Source organism: Myodes glareolus, chromosome 7 (genome assembly GCF_982192425.1).
Source record: "Myodes glareolus chromosome 7, mMyoGla1.1, whole genome shotgun sequence".
In the NCBI taxonomy this organism is placed as follows: Eukaryota; Metazoa; Chordata; class Mammalia; order Rodentia; family Cricetidae; genus Myodes; species Myodes glareolus.
The window spans coordinates 64,345,047-64,371,797 of record NC_142032.1 but is presented as its reverse complement, the minus strand read 5'-3'; the positions used below and the strand labels follow the sequence as shown (position 1 = coordinate 64,371,797).

At 50.7% G+C, this 26,751-nt stretch overlaps 1 protein-coding gene across 2 annotated transcripts in view; it reads left to right on the top strand.

Annotated features, from left to right (window-relative positions):
• Positions 1 to 2,679: 2,679 nt before the first annotated feature.
• Adgra1 (adhesion G protein-coupled receptor A1) overlaps positions 2,680 to 26,751 on the top strand; it is a 44,167-nt gene continuing 20,095 nt past the window's right edge. The window contains exons 1-6 of one of the 2 annotated variants that reach the window (XM_048455293.3): positions 2,680 to 3,049; positions 3,699 to 3,896; positions 9,477 to 9,790; positions 14,822 to 14,949; positions 16,572 to 16,695; positions 20,751 to 20,896. In XM_048455293.3, coding sequence (XP_048311250.3) covers positions 9,779 to 9,790; positions 14,822 to 14,949; positions 16,572 to 16,695; positions 20,751 to 20,896 — 410 coding nt within the window. In that variant the 5' untranslated portion in view covers positions 2,680 to 3,049; positions 3,699 to 3,896; positions 9,477 to 9,778. The remainder of the gene's footprint in view (positions 3,050 to 3,698; positions 3,897 to 9,476; positions 9,791 to 14,821; positions 14,950 to 16,571; positions 16,696 to 20,750; positions 20,897 to 26,751) is intronic. The other variant, XM_048455294.3, reaches the window with a different exon arrangement.

Below are 26,751 nucleotides of genomic sequence, written 5' to 3'. Positions count from 1 at the left end.
CATGGAGCTATTACAGAGAGGGGATTCTGTAGCTGCTGTGTGCGCTAGCGTTCCCTATTGCTTACTCCACATGAGGAAGATGGCCAGGGGTGATGAGGCAGGGTGACCTGCCGGGCGGTGGACAGGCCTAAAGACTATAGTGAGGTCTTCTTGAGATAAAAACCCTCAAGGACAGCAGTATCAGCACATGCTGGAGACTCCAGACAGTCATTTATAACCCTGTTGTCCTGTGTGACTGTCGCAGAGACAGAAACTCTTATCCCCTGCTGGCATCTCTTCGAGACTTAGCTGTGGGGAACTTTTGGAAGCTGCATGTACCCCGAGCAAAGAGCCACACCCGTGAGACAGAAATTGGCACTTCCTTACATAGAGGGATTTTGCTTGGCCTCAGTGAGGGCCTTGTTGCCTGCGTCCTAGTAGCCTCAGATTGGGGGTTGTTTCAGTTCTTTGTCCCTTGACAACCTTGTCCTTTTCCTGCACTTTCCTCTTCGGCCAGTTTGGGGAGCTAGCAGATACTCTGAGATGACTGTACCCCAGACGCCCAGAGACTGGGCTGTGTCCTATTACAATACTGAATCCACCCAGATGGCAGTGGCCAGAGGAGCAGCCGAAAGGAGTGTGGGCATGGACAATTGGGCTGGCTCATAGCAAACATCTCCCAGGCCCATCTGGGGCCAGGTTCCTAACTGCAGGGTGATTTACACTATGTCAAGAGTTGAGAGACAAGAGACCTGAGGCTTGAGCCACAATACCAGGCTTCCTTAAGTAGAAAAAGCAATCCCATAACCAAACATGCTTTCAGTAAGAGGCAAGTGTGACTTGTCTAGCAAGCAGCAAAAGCTGTGACCAGAAGCATCTCTGACTATGCCATGCCTCAGTTTCCCCTCCCATAGAACAGTGATTCTCAATCTGTGTTGAAACCTCTTTGGGGGTTGCCTACCAGATAGCCTGCATAACAGATACTTACATTTCAATTCATAACAGCAGCAAAATTATAGTTATGAAGGAACAATGACATGATTTTAAGGTTGGGGGTCACCACAGCATGAGGAGCCATATTAAGGGGGTGGCAAATTAAGAAGGGTAAGATTCACTGCCATAGAAAAACTATTCTGTGTTGATAAAGAACATGGACCACCATGGAGGCCATCATGGCACCTCTACCTCCAGGGCTACCCCAAAAATCAGATCTCAAGTGATGCCCTCCTTGGGCAGCTCCAACCCTAGGCCCTGGCAAGCTACAGAGAGGTATGTGTGACAGCTATGAGTATGTGGAAGTCACTAGTCCAGTGCCAGTATTCGTGAAGCCAGGTCCTGGACTTTGTTTCTGAAAACTTCAGCTAGGGACCAACTACTATATAAAAACCAGTTCTTGGTCTGGACACCCCAGGAAGAGGCTAAGGGACATCACTCAAGTTGTGCATAGAGTCACAGAACAGCCTGAAGTCCTGAATCACCTGTGATGAAGCTGGAGCCTTGAGCAAGAGACAAGTGTCAGAGTCTGCTCTCGTTCAGAGCCACCACCCCACCCCTACTGCCTACCCTCCCTTCTGCTCTTTATCTGCCCACGTGACCATGACCATCAGCCAGGATGTATCAGGAAGAGACCTGGGCTGGCCTCCAGTCCCTGGAGAAGCCACTCAGAGAGTTCAGAACACCTGGAGGTCCCCATGACTTATAGGGGGCTGAGCAGGCAGAATCCCCTCTGGGTCTTGAGTTCCTTTCTGAAGTTCAGGGCTCATCTCAATGTTCACACTGAGCTCTGGGACAGAGGACAGTTGACCACACCCCCACGCAGAAGTTACACACCACAGGACTTACAAAACCAAGAATTATAATGTCTCTGGCTCTAATTCTGCCTTCACGATTCTTAACAACCTCTCTGCAGGGACTCTAGTTTCTACCCTTTAAACTCTAGGGTAGCAAGAACCTAGGGACCCTCTGGAGTAGGCACAAGCTTCGAGAGCCCTTGGAAGAGCAGAGTAGATGGGTGGGGCTGAGTCAGGTGGAGCGGAAGTAAAGTGACCCCCAAACAGGTGTCTCTCAATCACAATGCCAACATCCCCCAAAGGGATTAACTTTGTGAAAAATCTACACCTGACCCTGGCCCTCCTTCAGGCTGCCTGCGTGGGGCAGGCCATCCCGCCACAGTTGAGACCCTGTGCTCTGGTCTCTGACACACTCTGCACTTTTCTTCTCCGCGCTCTGTTCTTTTAGCCCAGGCTGAGAGAAGGAGTTCAACACACTAGGGTTAAGGAAGACACTATTTGCCCAGCCAGGCTCTGTCCACAGGCAGGACCAGCCCTGCTGACTCATGCTCAGATAGACTTCACCTCAGTTTTGGCATATTTGGATTTGAGAAAGATTTTAATACCAGGATTGTGAAGATTCTTCCAAAATCAATTTCCGTTTTCTCCTTCCTGTTCCTGGAACCCTCAACAGACAGGGATCTCTTTTAAAAAATGAAATAACATCATCCTGTCCTCCTTTTGGGGGAGATGCTTTAATGTGAGTTGTCTGAATCTGTTGGAAGCAAGCAGCAAACCCTAGTCGGTTGTCTCTTTAAATCGACTCTGCAGTGTGACGGGCAGCGGGCCGCCGGGCTGGGAAGAACCATTCCCGCTCTGCCGCAGGGAGCCAGGGTACGGCGGCGCTGCCGCGGTCCGCGCCTCCCCCAGTCCCCATGGTTACAGCTCCTGCTTCCTGGCCGGTCCTTCATTCCCCTGGCTGCTACTGCAGAAATCAGGCGCGCAGGCGGCTGGCGTCCCCCAACCCAGAGCTGGAAACTGCCTGCAGAGAGCGCATTGGATGCCTGCTCTTCTGGGTTCTGACTCACTCCCTCCGGGTGCAGAGCTCCGTCCCCAGCGCAGTGCTCTGGCCACTGCCAGTCGCCAGGCTGCAGCCCTGCAATCTGTTGATAACTCCACTCACAAGCTCCAGTCGGATGCCTTTCGTCATAGAAAGCTGTTCCCTAGCACGAGGGACATGCCACATCTCGCCTATGAGAAGCGTGAGACCTGTGCCTCTTCAGCAGCCTTTACCAAAATAGGTGAGAAGTTGGGTGGCTTCCTCCTGGTGTCTGAGAAGGAAAGGGGAGGGGTGGTGCTTCTGGTCAAGCCACCGGCCGGCCACAGTGTCCACTCATGAGGGCCATTTCTGGGGCAGAAATGCCCTGAGGGGTTCGGTCACTCTTGTGTTGGAAGGTGGATTCTGAATAACTTTGGGTAAGTCTGGGGCTTGGAACCCTAGCAAGACCACATAGTTCCAGCACAGGCAAGAATGTCCATGTGGGAGATGCTAACCCTCAAGGTCTAGCCACATCAAGCAGCAGAAGCTTCTGCCTGCCAGGTCTGCCTGGGGACTGAGAGATTTATTCAGGTTTATTTGATTCTCTTGATTTAAATTGATAACATTGGTCTGGCTTGTGCAGCCTGAAATAACCAAGTAGCATTCTTACGTTGGGATGGGGAGTAGGGACTACTCAAGGGATGGTTTCTGGCTGCCAGAAAGGGGGGTTTCCTCCAGTCCCAAAGCTATGATTATCACCACCTCTCTGAATGCCTCAGATGGAGCCTGAGCCAGGGACTCCAACAGGCTGGCCAGGTTGATAGGAGCCAAAAAGGGGCACTCTTGGAAAGGAACTAGATGCTCCCTGAGTATACCCGGGCACTGGCCTGCAACATGCACTGTCTTTGCAGGTGGGCCGGCCTTCAGCTCCTCAGCCATCCTGCCACAGTCCCTCTGAGGTAGCCTTCCCAGGAGCTCCACTGTGACTGCTGTTTGGGACTTGACCTTCCAGACGGCCATGGAGGCTAGAGGGGAGAAGGGCGCAACATAGTGGTCACTGCCAGCAACCCCACCGGTGTTCTTGCCTCCCTAACCCTGCAGGGCTCATGGTGAGTACACAGCCCAAGGGGCTAACGGCTCAGGGCACCCTGCATTCACGCCGGATCAAGTGCTACCACCCTCTGTTAGACGGAGGAGGCCTGGACAGGAAAGTAACTTATGGGTGGTTAGGTAGTTAGCAACTGCCCAGCATGTGCTCAATCCTGGCGTGGAAGAATCCTATGGGGCTGGTGCTGAGGGCAGCAGGGTCTGGTTGCCCTGGGTCTCTGGCTGCCTGCCAGGGTCTGTCTGCTCACTGACTCACTTGGTGCTGTTCATACTAATTAGCTGAAGGCACACGGCAATGTCGAATCATTTAATCAACGGAGTGGCATCCATCCGCGGGGCTCTTGTTCATGCCCTGGGGAACCTTGTCTAGTCCCAGACAAGGTTCCCTCCCACTGAGGGGGGCCTCAGTCAGATCAACCAGGCCCTTCCAACTGCCCCGGCTTCTCAGAAAGCCCAAGGACTTCGGCAGCTAGGGCTACAACAGGAGCGGGGAAGGTATTTCTCTCACTAGAAAGGAGTAAGGACGGCATGGTCAGCGGGTTGGAACAGTATCCAAGACATGGTGGGGCCCTTCCTGAAGGCTCCCGCAAGCTTTTATTGTGGTCGCTGTCTATCGGTCTCCAGGAAGGCTGACAGCCGAGTAAATAATGTATTGTGTATGCTCCTAAGGGACAGCTGACAGGGCAGCTCGGGCTGGGGTGCGTGCTGAGAATGTCAATGACCACCAGGAGAACGTGTCCATAGCCCAGATATGGGCATGGATGCTCAGTGCAGACCCGTGTGTTCGCCTAGTAAGGAATCTTCTGTCTGAGTCACTGCCTTACTCGCTTCTTGCTCCATTCAAAAATGCCCAAGGAGAGAAATCCCTGATACCCAAAGCCACATCACTTCAGCATTGATGGCTGAGGCAAAGCTCCTGGCCATGCCCTCTCCTGACCCCAGCAAGGTTACCTGTTCCAGGCACTGGCAGCTCTCAAAGGAAAGCAGCTTGGGCTCAAGGGTCCTTTGGCTTCTGACACTCTCTCCTGATGCCCCCGGGTGCCACGCCCAACATGGCTGTCAGCCCTAGATTGGAATGGTTTGTGGCTTCCATTCTCCAACTCATGATGTTTGCAAAATGGAAACCTACCCTTAGCAGATAATAAATAAGCTGACTGGAGCTTCAGGGGGCATGGGTGGTGACAGTGGCTGCCCTGTGGGACCCACTGGGCAGAATTAGCTGCTAGTTCGGCCCTACCCTCCCCTACTCCCTACAAGCCCTGACCCTTGCCTACACTCATCTCCCTGGGCAAGAAGTGCCCGTCCTCTACTCCCCCTGCTTCACGTGAAGCACTCACAGCAGCTGCCAGCAGCCCTGTGGGGATCTCTGTTCCACACAAGGGCCATGCCAGACTTCAGCTGCCCAGGGCTGTCCATTTAAGAGCCCATACTGTAAATGCCTCCCTGCCAGCTTGGCCCAGAGTCTGTGAACTTTTGGTAGTTTTATTACTATCACCTGATAGTTGGCAGATGAGAGTATCTCAGAGACACAGAAAGTGGACCGCCCGAGGTGCCACACCTTCTGCCTGTCTACAGTCGGTGGTGCGGGTGCTGGGCCGTTCACCTGGGACCTAGAGAAAGAATGATGAGTGGTCCTGAGACCGTGTGACCTTAGCTGATCCTCCATGGCTATACCTTCACCTTGCCTACCAGAGCTTATCCAACACACGTCCAACAATGCAACACCACCTTCCTGCTCCCAGGCTTAGGACACAACCACATCCCCTGGTCTTCTGAACCACATGCCAAGACTTAAACGAGCACTGGATTCAAGCCTCCCTCACTTAGGCCATGCCATGCTCCTCCTTCTAAACACGATCTTTGTCTGATTCTCCCTATGGCCATGTCCAATGTGTGAAGCCAAGGGCACCTGTGTCACAGCAGGTAACAGACTCAGAATCAATCCAGCTCATTTCCACAAGAGGTACTGCTGTTTAATTCCAGCAGACACCCAGACATGGTTGACTTTGCCCTCTGTCACCTGTGATTCTCATAGTTAGCACCAAGAAGGCCTACTCTCGCGGGGAACAAAGCGGTACCCGTCAATGACAGGGGGAGCTGTCCAGCACCTGCTTTCTCTCTGCTGTTCCCTAAGAGCATCCAGATTTAGTGGGCTAACTAAGGCACTCTCCATGTGCCTGGCTCTTGTTTTCTGGCAACCAGAGGTGAGGAACTAAACAGGATAGACTGACGTGGCAGACATATTCTGTCATGGTGTTGGATATGCGGTAGAGAATAACGTGGTACGGAGCATGCCATGTAGAACGGAGTTGGTTGGGTATGGGATGTGAATTGGTGTGACCCAGAGCAGGGGTATAAAGTGTATGGAAGAAGATGGTATAGTGTGGGGTCCGTGTATACAATGTGTGGGATGTATGGTATGGAATGTGTGGCGTGGGACATGTGTTGTAGGTGTGTGGTGAAGAATGTACGGTGTAGGCTTTGTGGTGTGGAATGGATGAGGTAGGCCATGTGGTATAGAACATGTGGTGTCGTATGTGTGTTACAGACATGTGGCGTAGAATTGGGGTGCTGTGTGTGTGCCACAGACATGTGGTTTGATATGTAGGATGGAATCTGCGGTGTGGGATATGTGTTGTAGGTGTGTGGCGTAGAATGTAGAATTCTACATACCAGAGAATGTAGAATGCTCTGTGGTGTGGAATGCATGGAGTAGGCCATGTGGCATAGAACGTGTGGTGCCGGACGTGTGTTATAGACGTATGGCGTAGAATTATGGTGCTGGGTATATGCCATAATCGTGTGGTGTATATATGTGGGATGGAGTGTGCAGTGTGGGATATGTGTTGTGGGTGTGTGGTATGGCAGGTACAGTGTAGGCTGCGTGCTACACAGCGTGTGACGTGGGATGGACGATGTAGCTACGTGGTGAGGGTTGGGTGGCGTTAGATAGTGTGGGATGTGTGGTGTGGGATGTGGTGTGGGATGTGGTGTGGGACTGTGGTGTGAGATGTGGTGTGGGACGTGGTGTGGGACGTGGTGTGGGACGTGGTGTGGGACGTGGTGTGGGACGTGGTGTGGGACGTGGTGTGGGACGTAGTGTGGGACGTGGTGTGGGACGTGGTGTGGGATGTGGTGTGGGATGTGTGGTGTGAGATGTGTGGTGTGGGATGTGGTGTGGGACGTGGTGTGGGACGTGGTGTGGGATCTGGTGTGAAATCTGGTGTGGGACGTGGTGTGGGATCTGGTGTGAGATCTGGTGTGGGATCTGGTGTGGGATCTGGTGTGGGACGTAGTGTGGGACGTGGTGTGGGACGTGGTGTGGGACGTGGTGTGGGACGTGGTGTGGGATGTGTGGTGTGGGATGTGTGGTGTGGGACGTGGTGTGGGACGTGGTGTAGGACGTGGTATGGGATGTGTGGTGGGGATGTCGCTGTGGGACTGAGATGCCGAGCAGTGTGATATCAGATGTGTGATGTACGCTGTGTGGTGGGAAGTGGAGAGGTATCGTGTGGGTTGTATGGTGTAGAATAGTCCCGCACCAAATGGGAGTGTGGTATGGGATGTTTGGGACAGGCTAGTGGCGTGTGGAGTGTGTGGTGTCGAGTCACACATTATGAGAAGTATGATAAAGTATGGTGTAGCATGAAATGTATTGTATGGGATGTATGGGGTGGGTGTATAACATGGACTGCTTGGTGTGAGAGGCATGATATATAACGGCGTGGCCACGTAAACCGGAGTGGTGGGCCATATCTATCTTCTCAAAATTCAGGAGGCTGAGGCATGCATCTAAGGCCAGCCTGGACTCCATAAAGAGACCCTGTCTGGAAAACAAAATAATAATGTGGCATAGAGTGGTATTGCATGAGACAGGACCAATGTGGATGGCGTGGAGAAGGATGTGGAGTGGGTGGCCAGGAGTGAGACAGCAAGGGATGCGGTAGCCTGGTGTGATGGGGCGTTGCAGCGTCACATCGTGGGCTATCCTAGGACCGAAGAGGGTGGTGTGGATGGTGACGTATGGAATGGCACAGTGAGCAGTGGCGTTGTGTGGAGCTGCAGGATGCGGGCTTGTGTGGTACAGGATGAAATGGCGTGGGTTATTGACAAGGCGTGATGCAGGATGGTCAGAAATAAAATAGGATAAAGTAGGGTGGGAAGGATTAAGGTGGGCCTTATGTAATGGGGTGCTCCCGTGGGTGGGATCTAATGATTAATTGGTGCTGTGGGAACCTGTGGCACTGGGCAGCGTGATGTGGGGTGGCACCGTGTGGGGTGACAGGGTGCGGAGCGCTGGGATGTGGGGTTGATCCCTGGCTCCCTGCCATTGTAATATTTGAGTCTGGTGATCAGGTGCTACTCCTGTCCGTTGGTTGTAACAATGCTGTGGCTTTGCATTGTTCTAAGCACTATTAATAGCAGTAGCAACCACGGAAGCTGGCACTCCCACAGAGAACTCAGTTGGTCCTCACTTGCTGTGGCCCAGAGCTTACCTCACTGCCATTGAATGGTCCTTAGCCACATTTAACAAGGACACAAGGCCTCACCTGCTCCCCACTTGGGGTCAAGGATCCCAGTACATGACATATTTACAACAACCTTTATGTCTTCAATTTCCACATTCAAAAAAGACAAGAGAGGGCACAAAAGACCGACAAAAGCCTATAAACCTGAGTTCAATCCCCCAGAACCCACATTAAAATGAAAGGAAAGGAGAGACCCATTCTGCAAAGTTGCCCTTTGGCCTCCACACAGGACCCACGGCATACACAAACACACACACACACACACTCTGACTCACTGATAATAGTCAATTAAATCAACAAATATATAATAACACAGGCATGATTTAAAATATCAAAGGCACTGGAAAGGTATATAGAGGGCAAGACCTCAAGCCCTGGTTCTGCAGTCTACAGAACACAATCAAGCCCCAAGGCACTGCCTTCCTCCCCACAGTGCTGGGGTCACAAAGGCTGACGGTGGACACTTTCAGATGCACAAGGAAGCTTTGCCTGTGTGAGGTCAGCTCAGGAATAACAGGTGAGAGGACACCTGAAGCTCTAAGCTATGAACAGTATATGAACCCAAATGTGGTGGGTTCATTTCAGCCTAGCCTGGCTGTGGCGCTTAGGAGTCAGCAGATGGCCTGGCCCCACCTCCCCTTACAGGCAGGTGAAAGATGCCTGTGTTTAGAGCATCTCAGAACTTTGCTCACAGGGGTTGGTGGGTTTTTTTTTTCTTTCACTTTTTGTTTAATTTGGTTTGGTTTGGTTTTTGGTTCTCCTCTTTCTTTTTGTTCATTCCAAGTTCTAAATGACTAGAAACATCTCAGAGCTACCTTTCTGTCAGGCAGAGCTGTTGCCACTGACTCAACATTCCCCTTCAACTATCCGCACCAAGAAAGCTACCATTAGGCCAGAAGGAAGTTCCCATAATACTCTTCAAAATGTCTTTCTCATGATTTCAACATCCCCTGTATCCCTCTAAAAAGAAAATGACAGCAAACTATATTCGTGTACTATCCAGTTGGTGTTTTGAGCGAATGAGTGACTTACCTTCTGCTTTTCCCATGGAAGGCTGACCGATCAATAAGACCCAGTTATCACTGAAAAGACAGGCAAAGACATGCGTCAGGCTCTAGCAAGACCAATCTGGGTTGGCACAGAACCAGAAAAGAAAACAGAACCAAGAAGAAGAAGAAGCAAAGTAGCCAAGCCGAGCGAGCACAGTGACTCACACGGGTGATTCCGGCACTTAAGAAGCTGGGGCAGTTGCAGAGTGAGACCCTGTCGCAAAACAAAGTCAAACAAAGCCACAGAGGGAGATGAGGAAGACTACCCAGGAAAACTAAGTAGGAAGAAGAACCAAGGCTGAGGAGATGACTCAGTGGGTAAGATAACTGGGCTGTGCAAAACACAAGAGCCTGAGTTCAAACCCCACCACCCATGTAAAAAGCCAGGCATGGCCATGTGCTCCTGGAACCCCAGTGCTGTGTGGGGCAAAGACAGGAGGATTGTATAACTGGCCGCAAGACTAGCTCCAGGTTCAGTGAGAGACTGTTTCCAAGGAATACGGCAGGCAGTGATAAAGCAGGACACTTGGCCGACTCCTCGGGCTTCTGCACACAGGCAGAGCCACATGCTTCTGCACATACATGTATGCACACATCACACTCACATACAGACACATACATGCACACACACTGACACAGAGACCCACAAAAAATTTACAGAAGGGAAGGAAGGAGGCGAGGGAAGAAGAAAGGAGGAGGGAATAAACCAGAAGAGGAACCAGAAAGATCCAGTTGCTCCCTCTATACTCAGAGCTCCCAGGTCAGAAAGCAATGTGACCAGACCTGGCATCCCCATTTCCAAGAGATTCCTTTTCTGCTTGTCACTGTCACCAAGAGCTGTCATGTTACTTAGTTGAATTCTCTTCCTCCCTCCCTCCTGTCTTTGGTCCTATGTAACTTCCTGGCTCATTCCATTGGCAGAACAAGTCTAAAGGATCCTTCAACTAAAACAAGATGAAAATGTGAGAGGAAACCGTGACTTAGGACAGGATGCCTGTTGTTGTATGTTGGGGCAGTGGTTTTAGTCACTGTTCTGGTGCTATGGAGAGACACCATGACCCAGGCGACACTTATAAAGAAAACATTTTACGGGGGGCAGGCGTACAGTTTCAGAGGTTTAGTCCATGATCATTATGGCAAGGAAGACAACAACAAGCGGGCCTGGCTAAGAGCTACATCCTGATCCATAGGTGACACTGGGTTTGGCAGAGGATTTTGAAACCTCAAAGCCCAGCCCCAATAACACATTTCCTCCAATAAGGCCACACCTCCTAATCCTTCTAATCTTTTCAAATATGCCACTTGTTGGTGACTACGCATAAGCCTATGGGGCCATTCTTATTCAAACCGCCGAGGTGAAGATATTCATGAGTCTGTTGACTGGAGTCATCTTAAGAGAAAGGGACTCTGGAATTTCCCAGTGAGCAGAGACATGCCACAGTGTTTTCTGGAACAATCAATCCATCCTACAGGCAATGCAAACAGTATGTCATCTGGACCTAGATGGCTGGTGTCTGAGGGTTCTCTGGGATGACCCTTCTTCGCCCTATTACTGAATCTCCAATTATTTTCTTACTTAGTGCTGATAGCATCACCCAACAGTTCTGGGGAGGAGGAAGGGAGTGTTACCCCATGGTCCATGAACAGAAAAGGGAAGCTCGACTCTGGAGGCCCCCCATCTGCTCTAGGGTGTGGGTGTTTACCCTGCACTCTGACAGTACAGTCTTCGTGTTGTTATGGGAGAAGGGAGGAGACTTCCAGGAATCAGGGTGCTGCCTCTTTTCTCCCCTGACTTGGTGTTATTCAGCTCTGTGACAGCAGGGTGGGTGGATCTGTATCACTATAATGAGATTATAATGAGTTCAGCATCCTCTGGAGTATCAACATGACCTCCACACCAGACCTCATGGGTGCGGAGTTCCTGCGCAACGTGAGTGGTAGCTGAGTAGCCGGCAGTCAGGAGCGTGTGGTGACCAGCACGCTAGCTGCCGTTTGTGGGAGCAAGCGACACAGCTGGCTGAGCGACAGATTGTGGTCATTTGAAAGCTCTTATGTGGTGACTGGGAGCCAAGCTCCGCTCACCATCCCTGCTCCAGAGAACGTTCTGGCTTCACAACTGCAGAGGGACTCTTTGTCCTCGAGCCAGGCAGCTTCTTCCTGACCCCATGTCAGATCCCTGGAATCTTGCCCAAGGAACATTTGCACAGTAGACTCCTTGAGAGGAACTTGCCCATGTGTGAACTTTAAAATATGAAATGCATCTCCATTTTGCCTTGCCTACTTTGAATTTTAAATGTCACCTCTAAAAATGCAGAAAGGCACCGCCGATCATTCCGATACAAACAAGCAGGAAGCCAAATCAAACCTCACTTCTTCCCAGGCTCACTGGTCATCCCCTGGGTCAGCCTGCCCTTAGTCTCCAAGGTCTGTCTTCACATAGGTGGTTCCACCCCTCTCAGGTCTGGTCTCCCAAGCTTACAAGCCACTAAAGAGTTAGAGGCCAGCCCTGTAAATATCCAGCTGAGACTGAGCCCCTCAGCCCAAGGCTGTGTGACCCTGTCTGGACAGCAGCCTTCAAAACACATCACTGCATAGCAAGCTGACTCTGAATATCCTGTCAGCTCACTGGAGACAGCTCTACTTTTTCCGTGTGGCCTCCTATGAGGCTTTGTTGTGTGAATTCAAGCCATAGAGAGGAGTATCCAAGTGCAGGTGTTACTGTAGGTCCTGGAGATAAGAATTTGGAACATCGCTACCAACTCAGAGCATCAGGAACACCGCAAGTACTGCTTTGGTCAGAACTGAGCCCTCTTCCTTCCTTGGTTGTCCCCAGATCCTTCCTATCACAAGAGTCTGATATTGTCAGGAAGACAAGCCCCTGTGGCATCCATCTGCCCCATATACACAGTGACAATGACTCTGAAGAGGGCCATGGAAGACTTGCAAGATCATTGTAGAGTTTTAGTTCCAGGACGAGACCTAGATGCAAGGAAAGGACTGTACTGGGAAGCTTGCTTGCACTGCAATTCTCTCTCTCTCTCTCTCTCTCTCTCTCTCTCTCTCTCTCTCTCTCCCTCTCCCTCTCCCTCTCCCTCTCCCTCTCCCTCTCCCTCTCCCTCTCCCTCTCTGTCCCTCCCTCACTAGTAACAATAACCAAATTGGGTCAGAACTCTAAGACCCCCATGAAAATACCTATGTGCACAAAAACCTGGAAATATCACTTGGGCCCTGTTGAACCAAGAGCTCTTAGGGCCCCAGGGGGTACCCCACCTCCCAGCAGCAAAAACTCATCAGGTGTGTGGGCACCCTGATCTCATCAGCAAGCCTGCTTTCCATGACTCAAGAGTTGGCTTCTGTCTGACAGGAAGCAGCTGAGCCGAACAGACTGAATAATGGCCTTGGTGCTCACAGGAGCCACAGAGCATCCTCTATCAACCCATAGCAAACGCAAATACCCTGCAGACAGACCATAAAGAAGGACATGTGAGCTCCCAAAGAGACCAAATGTTCTAGAGGAGGAAGCACTACACTGGGTCTGGGACCCTCTGCTCAACACACTAGGAAGCATTTAGGCTTTTGAAGTCAGGGTCACTCAGGCAGTCTTAATGGACGTTCTTGTTGCTTGGAAGGTCAGGTAGTCTCTGGCCATGGTCCTAAAGATATCCATGGGCAAATGTCCGAAGTATGTCACATAACTGAGCTGGGCTATCAGACAAGATGTGTGATCCCAGGAAGAGCCAGTTGAAGACACACTGCTCGGGGAAACAGACTCAACCCCTTCAGAAACTGCCATCCCATGGCAGGTGCCTTGTCCTCACTCAGACACAGGCTCCTGCAGTTGTCAGCACTTCTAGGGGCTTCCCATGGCAGAGGCGCATGGTCCGAGGATAGGGCATCCTTCCTTAGCTGGGCCATCCTGTGGCTATCCTGACTGCTGAGTTCCCGTCCCAGGACCCAGTGTGGAAAGTTTCCTCGTCAGGAGGCGGGGATATGGTGGCAGCCAAGGGAGAGCACACAGTGTGCCGGCACTAGGGATAGCTCCCCAGTGTGTTCTTTTACCTTCATTCCAGTACCTGCACTTTGAACTACCAGCGGCCTATAGCCCAGGGGGGAGCTCTGCTTCCCCAGACAATGGAGATTCAAAGGCTAGGGCGAAAATCTGTGAGCTCAGAGATTTAGAATAGCAACTGACTAACTTCCTTTGCTGCCTTCCACACAGCCGGAACTAAAAGAAGAAAAAAAAAAAGCACCCACACTAAGCTCCTCCCTGCTACTTCCTGTCAACCAGTTGCTAACCCGGCCTCTCTGAGTCCAGGCTGTTTTTATTTAATCAACGCAAATGCAACACATCTTTACACAGTAAACGAATGCAGCAGGAACAAATATAACACCTCTTTGCCTGGTTTAAAGAAATATTCCACAACATGATGCCTCATTAGGAAATCATCATCTGGGAAGGACACAGGGTCCATGGCATCCTAATCCTTGAACCTCATGTCTTATGAAGAGTTGTTCATGTGCCAACCATGTCCACACCTACCCCTCAGACTTTCTGCCCTGCACCAGCTATGGCCCAGAAGCGTGAGGGTTATGAGAACACTGTGGGCACTAGCCCCAGCTGCCCACTGACCAACTGTCCCTTCAAAGTTGGAGACTTGACACTTTGCTCAAACATATTGGCCAGGACACTGACCCCAGGGCCCCAAGGATTCCGAGCATTTCCATCCCAGACATTCATTCCTCTGTGTTTCCCTACCACAGGGAAGCCATGCTTTCACTTGAACTGTGACCTTGAACCTTTTTCCTCAGTTCTGATACACAGTAGAGTGGGTGAAGGTAGAGAAGGTCCCGAGGCCAAACCTACTGTTCATGACAACTCCTCTTTCTCTGCCTGCTCAGGTCAATGCCACTGTCTTAGGGCTGCTGAAACATGATGCGGAATTCCCCAGGGAGTCGTGTAAAAGCATAATGTGGGGTGTAGGGAGTGGGCTGGGGAGGCTGAGTGTTCCTTACCATCTCTGGGGACAGCAGTGGCACACACAGTGGAAGCTAGCATCTGCTTGCCCTCTGCCAGAAACATAGATAGAAAGGGCTCAAGGCAGGTGTGGGCACTGTGGAAGTGGTATCTCTGGGAGCTGCTTTCAGAGTCGTGGGAAGATGCTCTCAGCTGAGCAGCCCTGGGAAGACACCAATCCCAAGTGGGCTCCTGGGATACTATGCCCTCCCTACACCCTGCATGAGTAGCCATTGAGCAGAGTCCCTCTCAGCCTGACCCCTCCTGAGACACCTGAGAAATCACGTAGAGAATCCCAGCCATATCGGTCACTCGAGTCTTTGCTTCCTTTCCAGGATTTGAAGACTGTCCTCTCCTTGCCCCAGTACCCAGGGGAGTTCCTGCACCCCGTGGTGTATGCCTGCACCGCGGTCATGCTCCTGTGCCTCCTTGCCTCAGTCATCACCTATATCCTACATCAGAGGTAAGGGAGCCCACCTCACCCTCCCTGGAACAGTGGCCACTAGGGCATACATAGTACTGGAGAAAACCCAATCCTTCCATCCTGGGTCTCTGTCTTCTTTTTGTTGTTGTTGTTGTTGCTAATTTATTTTTATTTTATGTGTGTGAGTGCTTTGCCTACATGTATCTATGTGTTCTGTGCGTGTGCTTGGTGCTCAAGGAGGCCAGTAGAGGATACCCGATCCCCCAGAACTGGAGTTAAGAATGGTTATAAGCCACCATGTGGGTGCTGAAAACCAAACCGGAGTCCTCTGAAGAACAGCAAGTTCTCTTAAATGCTGAGCCATCTCTGCAGCCCCCACTGAGCCTTCTTAACATCAGCCCCTCTGTTCTTGTAACACTGTGAAATAGTCCGTCCTGAAATGGAAGCATGTTGGCTCCAGCATCCTAAGAGGCATGGACAGGCTTTTGCAGCACCTTGAAGTTCCTCTCTACTGTGCCTTTTTATTTAGGGAGGGCCTTCTAGACAGAGGCCTCCTGAGTTCATTTCTGGCTGCCTATGTCTGGCGATGAGGTTGTGTGCGACTGCCGTCTGCCTGAATACCTAGAAGACACACTGAGACATAGAAGGAGGGGATCACAGCCACAGCCAAACCCATAACCAAAATTACGAGTGATACCTAGGTCTGGGTCATAGCCAGTCACAAGCAAAGGCTTGGTATGACAAGGTCCTGTTGCGGGAGGGGTTTGGATGGTGTCAAAAGTGTTCTTAGTCTCTTTTGGCAGCTCTAACAAGTTACCACAGAGTTGATAACAATGGAAGAAGTTTGGATAGGTTCAAAACTCTTCTTAATCTATTTTGGCAGCTCTACCAAGTTACCACAGAGTTGATAACAATGGCTAAAATAGAAATTGTTTTTTCATAGTTCTAGAAGTTATAAGTCAAGAGTGAGGAGGGTACTGAGCTGGTTTGGTGTCTGATAAGAATCCATATCTTGGTCCATGGATGGCACTCTTTTTCTGAGCCCCCCAATAGTATAAAGAGAAAGGCATCCCTTAGGGGGTCTTTTTAATAAGGGCACTAAATCTGTTCATGAGAACTCTGCCCCAACAACCATTCTCCAATACCAACATACTGGCAGTTAAGTTTCAACAGGGATTTTGAGAAGCGTGTTCAGACCAGAGGAGCTGTAGGAGACTTAAACACATGCACAGCCATGGTGGGGTCAAGTTATAAGGAGAGCAATACTGGCCCTGCCCTCGCTGGCGAGGCAGAGCTTTAGCCATGCTGGTGACCATAGATATTATCAGGACCAAACAGTCACATAATCTGGCCCTCTCTGTGCATCAGACATCTGCTCTGAGATGAAGCTGTCCTGGTAATCAAGAGCATGGCTTCTCCCTCTGAGATCCTAGACAAGACAGACTCTGTCAGACAAGCAGAGGGGTGAAACTCTATGCACCAGTGAGAACCTGCTGAGGTGGACAAGGCCCAGTTGCTCATCTTTCCCATGGTCCTGTCCTTTGGGTGGGTTGCCTCCAGCCCTACTGAGGTCCTGCTGGTCCCACCGTGGACAAGGTGTGGTATTTCCAGGTTCTTCTCGGAACCACTGGTTTTTAATGTGAAACCCCTGTTTCCCGCAGTGCCATCCGGATCAGCCGGAAAGGCCGGCACGCGCTCCTCAACTTCTGCTTCCACGCGGCTCTGACCTTCACGGTGTTTGCTGGTGGCATCAATCGCACCAGGCACCCCATCCTCTGCCAAGCGGTGAGTGCTGCCTTCCCTGTGCTGAAACACAAAAGCGTGCAGGCCAGCTTTCTTATCAAGGTGGAAATGGATGTTCATTTATAAATAATACCTTAGTGTTTGTGCAGATGGTGCCCCTGAAGGGAAAAGTGAGGTTTCTTTAGTGGGTTTGTATTCTAATCCATCTGAAGCAGGTTGTTTTGCTCAGCACTTGGCCATATGAAACCATTTTTTATTCTTTACTATAGCAATTTGTTTGAGGACTTGTGGTTATATACCTAAACATACACTGTCCAGCAAATGGTGATCCTCACAAGAAAGGGGACAGGATGCATTTCCTGAAGATCAATGGGGCAGGACCCAGGGGTAGGCTGACTGAGACCTTCCAGGTGCTAACCTCATGCTGCCAGCAGATCTGCCAGCCATAGGTACCAGTGGCAACAGAGGCTCCGTCCCCACATGAGCCGGGCAGAGTATCCCCAGGCATCTCTGTTCTCTCTTAGGGAAGGGGGAGCTTTGAAATAGCCAGCATGGTAAAGACTATCTCAAATCACAAGGCACTTCATCGTCACATATGTGCCTTGGTTTGACTGGCTTAAACTGGGAAACAGAAATAACCTGTGAGCCCTGACTAAGGTGACACTAGGGAGCATCCTTTCCAAATCAAGCCCAGGATTGTCCTGTTGGGTTGTGACTCAGGGCCAATGAAGAGAGCCCTCTGCACCTGCAGCAGGGAGTCTGTGTTTGCCCTGCCCCCAGACCTGCTCCACACCTAGGTTCCATGAGTGAGGTCAGGCAGGGACTCAGAGACCCAGGATAACTTACCAAGGACCTTGGTGGTTTCTGTCATTCATCTTCCCTGCACCGTGAGTCCTGAGATATCCATCACTGTTGCGAATTCAGCCAATGGCTATTGGCCGCTGCAGAAATCACCTCCAGCCAACACCTGAAGACCACAGGACCCACATTAATGACAATAGCCACACTAACTGGTTCCCTCTGCCTTTCCTATGACCTATAATCCTGCATGGGTAGCTAGCTGAAAGTGAGGCTTACCCTGTGAATCAATGGGTTAGTGGCTGTTCCTAGACCGGCCTGGCTCAGAGAACACGCCCTCCTAACTACCTGGTTCCCACAGAGGCACCTAGCTCAGGCAGGCTCCAACTGAGTCAAGCACTGCTACTTTGCTTTCCCACACTGATGCCATTTGAGGCTCAGAGTGGTCTGTGAGCATGACACCTACACCTGAAAGACAACCAATGCTCTAGTCCCCTGGGCATCAAATGTCTGACTATGTGACACTTTCAACCCTGGGAAGCCAGGCCACTACCCAGGCCTGGGTCAGACAAGAGGAAGAGACAGTACCACATGCCTGAATGGAAGGGAGAGAAGACCACTTCCTCCATGGCTGCCTCTGTTAAGCTGGACACAGCCACAGCGAGGGCTAGGAACCCCTACTCGCTCCTGTTATAAAAGCCTGTCCAGAAGCCATAGACAAGGCAACTGAGTGGGTCGTTATCTTTACATCTTTACTCTGCCACCAAGTGCTGCACAGCTGGGGCCTGCTGGCCACACAGTTCATTGCAATAATATTAGTGCCTCCATGAGGTCCAGCACTGGCCCAAGGCTCAGGCCAGCTCCATGAAGTCCCGGAAGGTAGGCATCCATGGCATTCCAGAATTCTACAGATGCAGGACCTGAAAGAGAGCTTTGGTCGGTGGGGATAAACCGGCCTGGAAACATCCTCCCAGCTAAGATCTGAAAGGGTCATGCTCAGGTGAAAAGTCCTTAGTAACAGCGCTGGGACTCCAGATGATGGACGGGTCCCTGTGTGCTAGAGCAGGATGGTCTGTAGAAAGCAGCCACCTTCTGGTCTCCTGTGGCTTTTCCTGGAGTGACCAGCCTCTATCCATCCCCCACTTGGCAACACACCTTCCAGGCACAGGCAGTGTTAAGGATGTGGGACCAATGGAAACACGTCTGCCGGGCTATGTTGGGAGAAACTTGAACAACAGACTAAGGAGAAAAAGAAAGAGCCACAGGCAGGTGGGCGTTGGGGGACACAGAACTGCTGCAAGGGCAATGAGGAAGTGGGGGGAACTCAGGTAAAGAAGAGCTAAAGGGTGGGGACCTCAGTTCCCACAAAGCACTCTAGGTGACACTCTCCACTGCACCAGGGCACTTAATTCCCCATGCCTGTAAGCAGAAGTGGGGTTGTCTATTGCTTCTGAGGCCTCCCTGAGCCAGAGGCCAGGCTGGCTTTAATCAGCAGCCTGCTAGGTCAGGAGTTGGCCCAGCTCACCCAGCACAGCTGCTCCCTCACCTGCTAAGAGGAAGATGCCTGAGAAGGAGCAGGCGAAAAGCGAGCTCACTGAGAGCTAGACGAGAGCTAGACGTGGGCCCACGTTGATTAACAACCAGGTGACCGAGTACAGGAGTCCCAGCCCCTCCGCATCCAAGCTCAGCATCACCACAAAACAACCAGGAGAAGTGGTCCAGAGCTCTGGATGGCTAGCAAGAACAGACAGTTGTCATAGCAACAGAAAGATGACCGTGAGTCTCATTAAAGTACTAAGTGACATCATAAACAAAGCAGACGGCTGCTGTTAGTCCCACATAATGAATGTGCGTCAGTGCTGGCCCTGGGTCTGGAAGCAAGGGAGGGTGCCCTGCCTGCTTCTTCCTTTCAATAGCACAAGCTGTCTGGAAGCCAGGCGGCGGCTCCCTTGACCTCTCTGTGTGTTCTGCCTCAAGCTGGTGTTTAAGAGACAGAGCCTGCCCTTTGTACATCTTCACCCACTCCCTGATCATACAGCCTGGATGAGAGTCGGCCTGAGGAAGGATGCAGCCAGGCCTCCTTTCTCTCCCTCCTCCCAGCTGGGCCACCCACCTCAAGGCCCTGGACCAATGTCTCAAGACCAAAGTCCGGAACCCTTCTGAGGATGAGTCGGACATTTCTGTTTGTATATGACAGTGACAGCCACACTACAGACCTTCCTTCAAGCCATGGCTGCCCGCCCTTCTTCTGGGTGCCCTTGCCTTAAATTCTTAAATGGCAGACGGCTCTTGACACCCAGGTCTAGAACCTCCTACTCTCATTCAGAAAGGGTGATCGCAGTGTGCCTGGGATGTCCATAAGCCTCATCTCACCTGGGCGGCAGCAAGACCGAGGGAAGGCTGGACTCATAGGACACAGTAGGCTGTACCTATGAAGCCATCTGAAACCACAAACAGTTCTTCAATCTTTCTACCACCCACCCTGCCCCAAATCCTCATCAATTATTATAGCATTTACTCATAAGTAAAAACTGAACTCTGGATTTGATAAATCATTATAATGGCGCGATGTTAGCTTTGTTCAGGAAATCTCCGTATTCCTGAAACATTTATGTCCTTTCCGATTATAGCAATATTTTACTTGTCATTTCAAAATGTCAGGTTATTACCTCAAAGGTAGCCTTATTTTATGGAATCAGATGGAGATGAAGCAGTGCAGAATGCGTAATTAGCTAGCGTAAAAGTGCTGGATGGGACTGGCTCCAGCGGCTGTTTCCATAGCAATGAGTCCCTCTGACGTGCAAGGGCAGGTTATCAGAGCCTCGTCCACGAGGCGCCTATCCTTAAATTCAAAACCACAGCGAATACACGTTAGGAGTTCTGCTGTATAATTGTGCCTGCCTTTCACTTGGGGACCCTAGAGGGGGCCAGAGTTCACAGGCAGGTGTGTATACCAGGACCCATACTTAAGGATGGCATAGACGTCCTGCAGAGGGGGGACCAGTATGCAAGACCATAAGCTTCCCACAGGTTCACATACACAACAAGCAGCTGAACAGTTTTAAAGTCTTGGCTGCCCCTGACACATCCCTTACCTGTCCTTCTGTTGGCCTCATATTTTTTTTTATTGTCCCTAAACAGTTTCAGAGTAGCTGTCAGGGTTCAGGATGCTTCCAGCACAGAATGTCTGGGCGGCACGTGCACAGGGACCCTGCTGTGCTGTGCTGTGCTGTGCTATACTGTGCTGTGCTGGGGCAGGTGGCTGGAGGAGGTGGCTGGCTGACATTCTCCCCTCCCAGGTGGGCATTGCCCTGCACTATTCTACGCTTTCTACCATGCTGTGGATCGGAGTGACTGCCAGGAACATCTACAAACAGGTGACCAAGAAGGCCCTGCCATGCCCAGGTGCAGACCAGCCACCGTACCCCAAGCAGCCCTTGCTCAGGTATCCAAGAATGTTCATGGGCCCCTCCACCACCTGCGCCCAAGAAACCCGTGACCCTGGACATACTGGTTATGGGTCCTGCAAACCTTCACCAGATTCCAGGCTGGAGAAGGTCTGGCCTGCATAAGCGACCTGAGGGTTGGACAGAGCTAGGAGGTGGCACAGTCAGTGGGGGAAAGAGTCTGGGGGCAGGAATTGGGAGGCACTGTGATGAATACGGGGACCAGGGGTAACATGGGATAGTAGAGCAAAGCTCTGAAGTTGTAGATAGAGACGTCTCGTTCATGCCTGGCCTCCCAGGCCTGAAATAATCACACAGAAACTATATTAATTATAATACATTTTGGCCAATAGCTTATGCATATTTCTAGCTAACTCTTACATCTTAAACTAACCCATTTCTATTATTCTGTGTATCGCCACAAGGCTGTGGCTTACCAGGTAAAGTTCCATCTGGTGTCTGTCTCCTTCAGCTGCTACATGGCATCTCTCTGACTCTGCCTTCTTTCTCCCAGCATTCAGTTTAGTTTTTCCACCTAGCTCTATTCTGCCCTGCCACAGGTCAAAGCAGTTTTTTAACAAATAAAACACACTCCCAGCATACAGCGGGGACTCCCAAATCATAAAGTAAGATGGGTTCAGCCATAAGGGTGAGGTGAATACAGGGACAGAGACCCGAGGTAGGCCTGGGGCAAATTGAAGGTCAGGGTATTGACCATGGTATCTCTGGTTGGAGCTTGGCTGGTCTGAGAACTTGTGCTCCTATAAATGCATGGGACACTGAACTGCCCGGTTACTGGTAGAAGACCCTCCATAGCCCTGATGTGACCAGGCATTTGTGACTTTGGTTTGCTTCCTGGTCTCAGTGACACTAAGGCATCTGCTTTTAGCAAACAGAAAACCTTTGCACATTCTAGTAGTAATTTCATAGTCATTGTTCACTGACCTGTTGGGACCCCGGGGAGGAAGAGGCCCTGCTCAAGCTGTGTCCCTCTCTCCTCGGGGAGAATCCTCAGCAGACTTGCAACCATGCTGGGGATACGGAAACAGCCCTCAAGGACAAAGGCAGCAGGATGGTTGCTTCCCTCTTTCCAGGGTCAGAGACAGGGAAGTCACAGGGCTGGTCCATCCAGGAAATGGCAGGAGCCCTCTCAGTTCCCTTAGAAAACAGCTAAGCTGCAGAGCAACTGAAAGCTGCTTTAGATGACATGCCTGTAACCACAGCAGACAGAATTTATCAAAAGGAGCCCCACAGCTTTGTCACTTGCTTAACACCAAACCCCCAACACTGCAGTCAACAGGAGTGAGACTCAGAGTAAATCCTAGGAGGCCCTGGGCCTCCCCACATGAAGCAGGCCTCGCCTGTCCTGTAGATCACTGGGGTTCCATAAGTACCTTTCTTGGCATACCAGGACCTGATGTGTTAGGATGGTACATGTTGCTAGGACCCCAGCAGCCCTTGGTCACTGGCATGTCTGACCCTTCCTGTCTTTACCAGCCCCTTCCCCCATGGACAGCTATGGGCTCGATATACATACCTACCTGTAAGTGCACACCCCGTATATACATATGTAGGTGTATACCTTCATACACACATAGGAACACACATCCACAGGTACATAGCCCCTGGAGATACATGTTATCCATGTATACATGCATATGCTTGTCCTCCAACAGGTTCATACTCTCAGTGGGTTCATATCATGTGGAGGTGCAGGTTCAGGGACTGTGAGGGGTGTCTGCCTCACTCACCACTCAAGGCCTGCATCCCTCTGCTGACTTCTGACTCGGTCTGGTGCTGGTAAGGGAACTGTTGCACCTGGCCCTTCCCAGCGAAACCAGAGGCTAAGAAGAAAGGAGGGAGTCTTTCATTTCAGACCCCACAATGGGCCCTCTGATCCTGGATCTTTATTGTTAACTTTACTGAATGGAGACATGTTTGGGACCAGAAGACTACATCTGGGTATGTCTGTGAGGACATTTCCAGAGATGACTGATATACCATTCAGTAGATGAAAAGGAAAGGCCCACAGTGAATGTGAGCAGTGGCACCCAATTAGATTGGGGCCCAAATGGAGCCCAATGAGAAAAGGAGAGTACCAGCCACACTTCCTGAGAGGGTACATTTATTTTGGCTGCCATGGCCCTTGAACACCAGACTCCATCTTCTTCAGCCTTTGAATGTAATCACAGCAGTGACTCCGCAGGGGGCTTCCAGGTTTTCATCCTCAGATGGGGGCCTCGCTGGTCCCTCTTGTTCTAAAGCTTCCAGACCCTCAAACTAAGCAGCTAGGGGATCCTCTGTCTCTCTAGCAGGCAGCCATTGTTGGACTGCCTAGGCCCAATCATGTGAGTCGGTGTAGCAAATCTTTTTATATTGCTATCAAATACAATAATTTTAAATATATACATACAGGCATACATCCTATTGGTTTTGTTACTCAAGAGAACACTAGCAGATGCATCCTTCATCTCTGGACCAGAAGTCTCTAATATGCCTTCCTTGATGCAATATTTCACCCAGGTGTCTCTTCCTGGGACACCACAATGGACATCTCTCTGGATTTGCATCCTGCCCTGGTCCCCCAAACTCATAAGTGCATAGCAACATTCACTGAAATTGGTTCTAGAGTCCCAAGAACCGCAAAGTCCCAGGAAAGAACCCCCAAAGTGCCCACCAGGTGCACATCCTGCTTAACTGACTGCTGGACAGAACACCTGTGCCCCTTTTGGCTGAACTCTGGGCCACCACCGGCAGAACAGTCAAATCCCATGGGTGCAGCCAGTGAGCTCTGTTTCCCATAAGCCATGTGCCAGCATAGCCTACAGGTTTCCAAGATGTGGTACTAAGGGAGCTGCCCGCATGGACTTCCAGGAGAGCCCCACACTGTTGGAACTTTCCACATTTCTAGAAACCTTCCTGTCCTTGAGGTGGTGCTGCAATCTCAGTATTCTAAATACACTCCCTGATTAACTTGGTGGAAACACACCCACCTCCGGGAGACTCTGAAGGAAACTCCAGACTAGAAGATGCAGAGGGCTTAGGCAATGAGGCCTGTCTGTAGGGGTGCTGGGTACGATCCAGCCTGTGTCATTGGGTGACAGCATGAGGGGTCGAGGGTTCTGACTCCTTAGAGCCCCCACATGTGTGTTAGTGCCGTTTCAAGGAGAGGGAAGGATCCACAGAGTTCTAGAAAAGAGCAGCTGAGCGGGCCTCATTGCCAAGGTTGACCCAAAATTTGCCCTTCGACCGTGATCGACGTTGGTAGTTTCCATGACAACAAAAAAGACTAGAGTCTCAGTGGGGATTCTGTGAGTTTAGATCATGATTCACCTGGTCTCATCTCCCCTCACTCTCTAGATGTGCACGTGACCACGTGCATGCACTTGCGCGTGCGCACACACACACACATACAAGATTAAGGGACACTCTGAGAAACCTATTGCGAGCCAAGCTCTCAGAGAATGGCCGTTGGGTATGTGGAGACGCAGTAACCCAGGTCTCTTCCTCAACAGTGAGGTGCCTTGAAGAAGGCATAACCAGCCCTGCTGCCAACAGGATCCTGGCTGGGGCCAGGCAAGTGGATGCTCAGTCATGGAGCATGTGTCCCAGAGGCAAGCCATCGAAGACCAAAACCCCACAAAGAGACAGGCCAGGCACTCACACAAGCTCCTAGCACTGGCCTTGGGCAGTCTGTCAGATCTTTCAGTTCAGACTGCATTGAAGAATGATGCGACCTGCAGACCATGTAAGGAAGCATTGTCATGGTCACAGGATGGACTGAGGTTTCAATGCCACAGACACAGCCACCTTTCCATGTATGGCAATCTTCGACGTCCCCCAGAATCCCCTGTAGTTTACAACACAGAAGGTTTGGGCCTCCTTGTTCACATCTTTTTTTTCTTAAGTACATTTTTTTCTTTTTAAATGTTACTATAGCTAGTTGTGGTAGCCCATGCCTGTACTACCAGAACTCAGGAGACTAAAGCGAGGATTATCAAAAGTTCAAGACTAGCTTGAGATACGTAGTGTATTCCAAGCGGGCAGGGATGACAGGGTAAGACCTTATCTCAAAAAACAAAAATAAAGAAAGTTACTATGAATTGAGATTTTCTTAATTTTCACTTCTAATTGCCCCGTGCTTGCCTATGGAGATACAACTGGATTTGGGTGCAGATCCTGTTCCTGTAGCTCTGATGATGGGTTCTCTTATCAGCTTCAAAGGTTTTTTTGGCTAGGTCCTAGGAGATGTGTGCGTGTAATGATTGTGTCCTTGGTGCCTAACAACAAAGTTGCTCCTCCCGTGCCAGCCTGAGCCGTTCCTTTTCTCCTGTCTGGCTAACTGTTCTGGCCATGACTCCAAGCCAGCATTGGCCTTTCCCTCCTTTCAGCAGGGCACACGTTTGCCAAGTGTGTCGAGCATTCTAAAGAGGCGGCCTTCGATGTGTCCACCGTTTCCATTTTGCTTTCTGTTCTGTCATCTCTGCTCTGTCCTTTCTTCTGTGAACAGGTTTGTTTTGCGCCTCTTCCTAGTTCCTAACCTTGTGGAATTGGGGGATTCATCTTTCACTAAAATGACTCTGTCATAGCTGTAGGGTTTTTGTGTGTGTGTGGCTTTGCCAGGTCCCCAAGGCATCCTGTGTGGTTGTTCATTTATCTCCAAATCATTTCTGGTTTTCCTCAGGATTCCTTCCTTTTTTCACAGATTGTTAGATATTAGGAAACGGGAAAACTGTCTGAAAACTTGTGGAGACTTTTCTTTTAGTGATGATTGGAATGAAGAAATTCTTGGCTTGGCCACAGGGACTGGTGACGTTTCAGCTGCTCAGACTCTGTGAAGAGATCTTTGCTATGACCAGAGACGAGTCTCATTCCTTTATCATGTTCAGAAAATTCTGTGTGCCCAGTGGCTCTGCTGACAAGAAAGGAGCAAAAACTGGGCTGAGAGTAGATGTCACATCTCTTCCCTCCCAGCTAAGACTTGGCTGCGCCTACACCAGCCACTTCCTACTCTGTTGTAGTGGAAAGGGGAGAGTGGGGAGTGGAGCTGTGTCATGTGCTCAGTGGGAACTATGGCCTCTAGAAGGCACCAGGCGTTGATGACCCTGATCAGAAGTCATCCCGACACCATGCAGTAGGCCCAGAGCCTTGATGGGGGCTCTGGCACAAACACAACTGGACATTTAGTGCAGACTGCATCCCTTCTTCAGTCCTATCTCCAGCCTCGGTGGGTTAAGAAACCATCAGAAACAAAGAGAAACACTAGGGAAGCCCAGGAGCACAGAGGCTTGGGAAACAGAGCCTTCGGACCTCTACTGGGGAACTGGAGGGACCTCTGGCAAGGACAATCTGGCTTTGCCATTGAGGGGAGGGTGACCTTAAACAAGTCTAGCACAGGGGCAGAATGAAGCAGACACTGAAGAGAGGTTATTCGGGGAGAAAGGAAGTGAAGGGATAGAGGGAAGTCTTAGGAAAAGCTGAGTTGCCTGGTTGAGGGGCACGTCAGGATTGGGCATAGTCCACCTACCTCCTGGGAGATGCTGTGCCGGCACCTCCAGCCATCTATGCAGGGCCTCTACTGATCTGGAGACACCCAGCGTAGCCAAATGTTCTATCTAAGATGCCACCACGTAGCTCAAATGGGATTCCATGCACAGGTCTTTCCCACAATCTACTTTGAAATCTTACCTTGTGGAACCAAAACTCCCCACAATGTTCATATGGGACCAGAAATCCATCCCCCAGTGTTCACATCCTCCAAGGTATCCAAGACCTTTTCCCCGTCAGTATTTACATGGAAACAGAAACTTACGCACACTGTTTACGTGAGACCAAGATCTCCCCATATATCTAT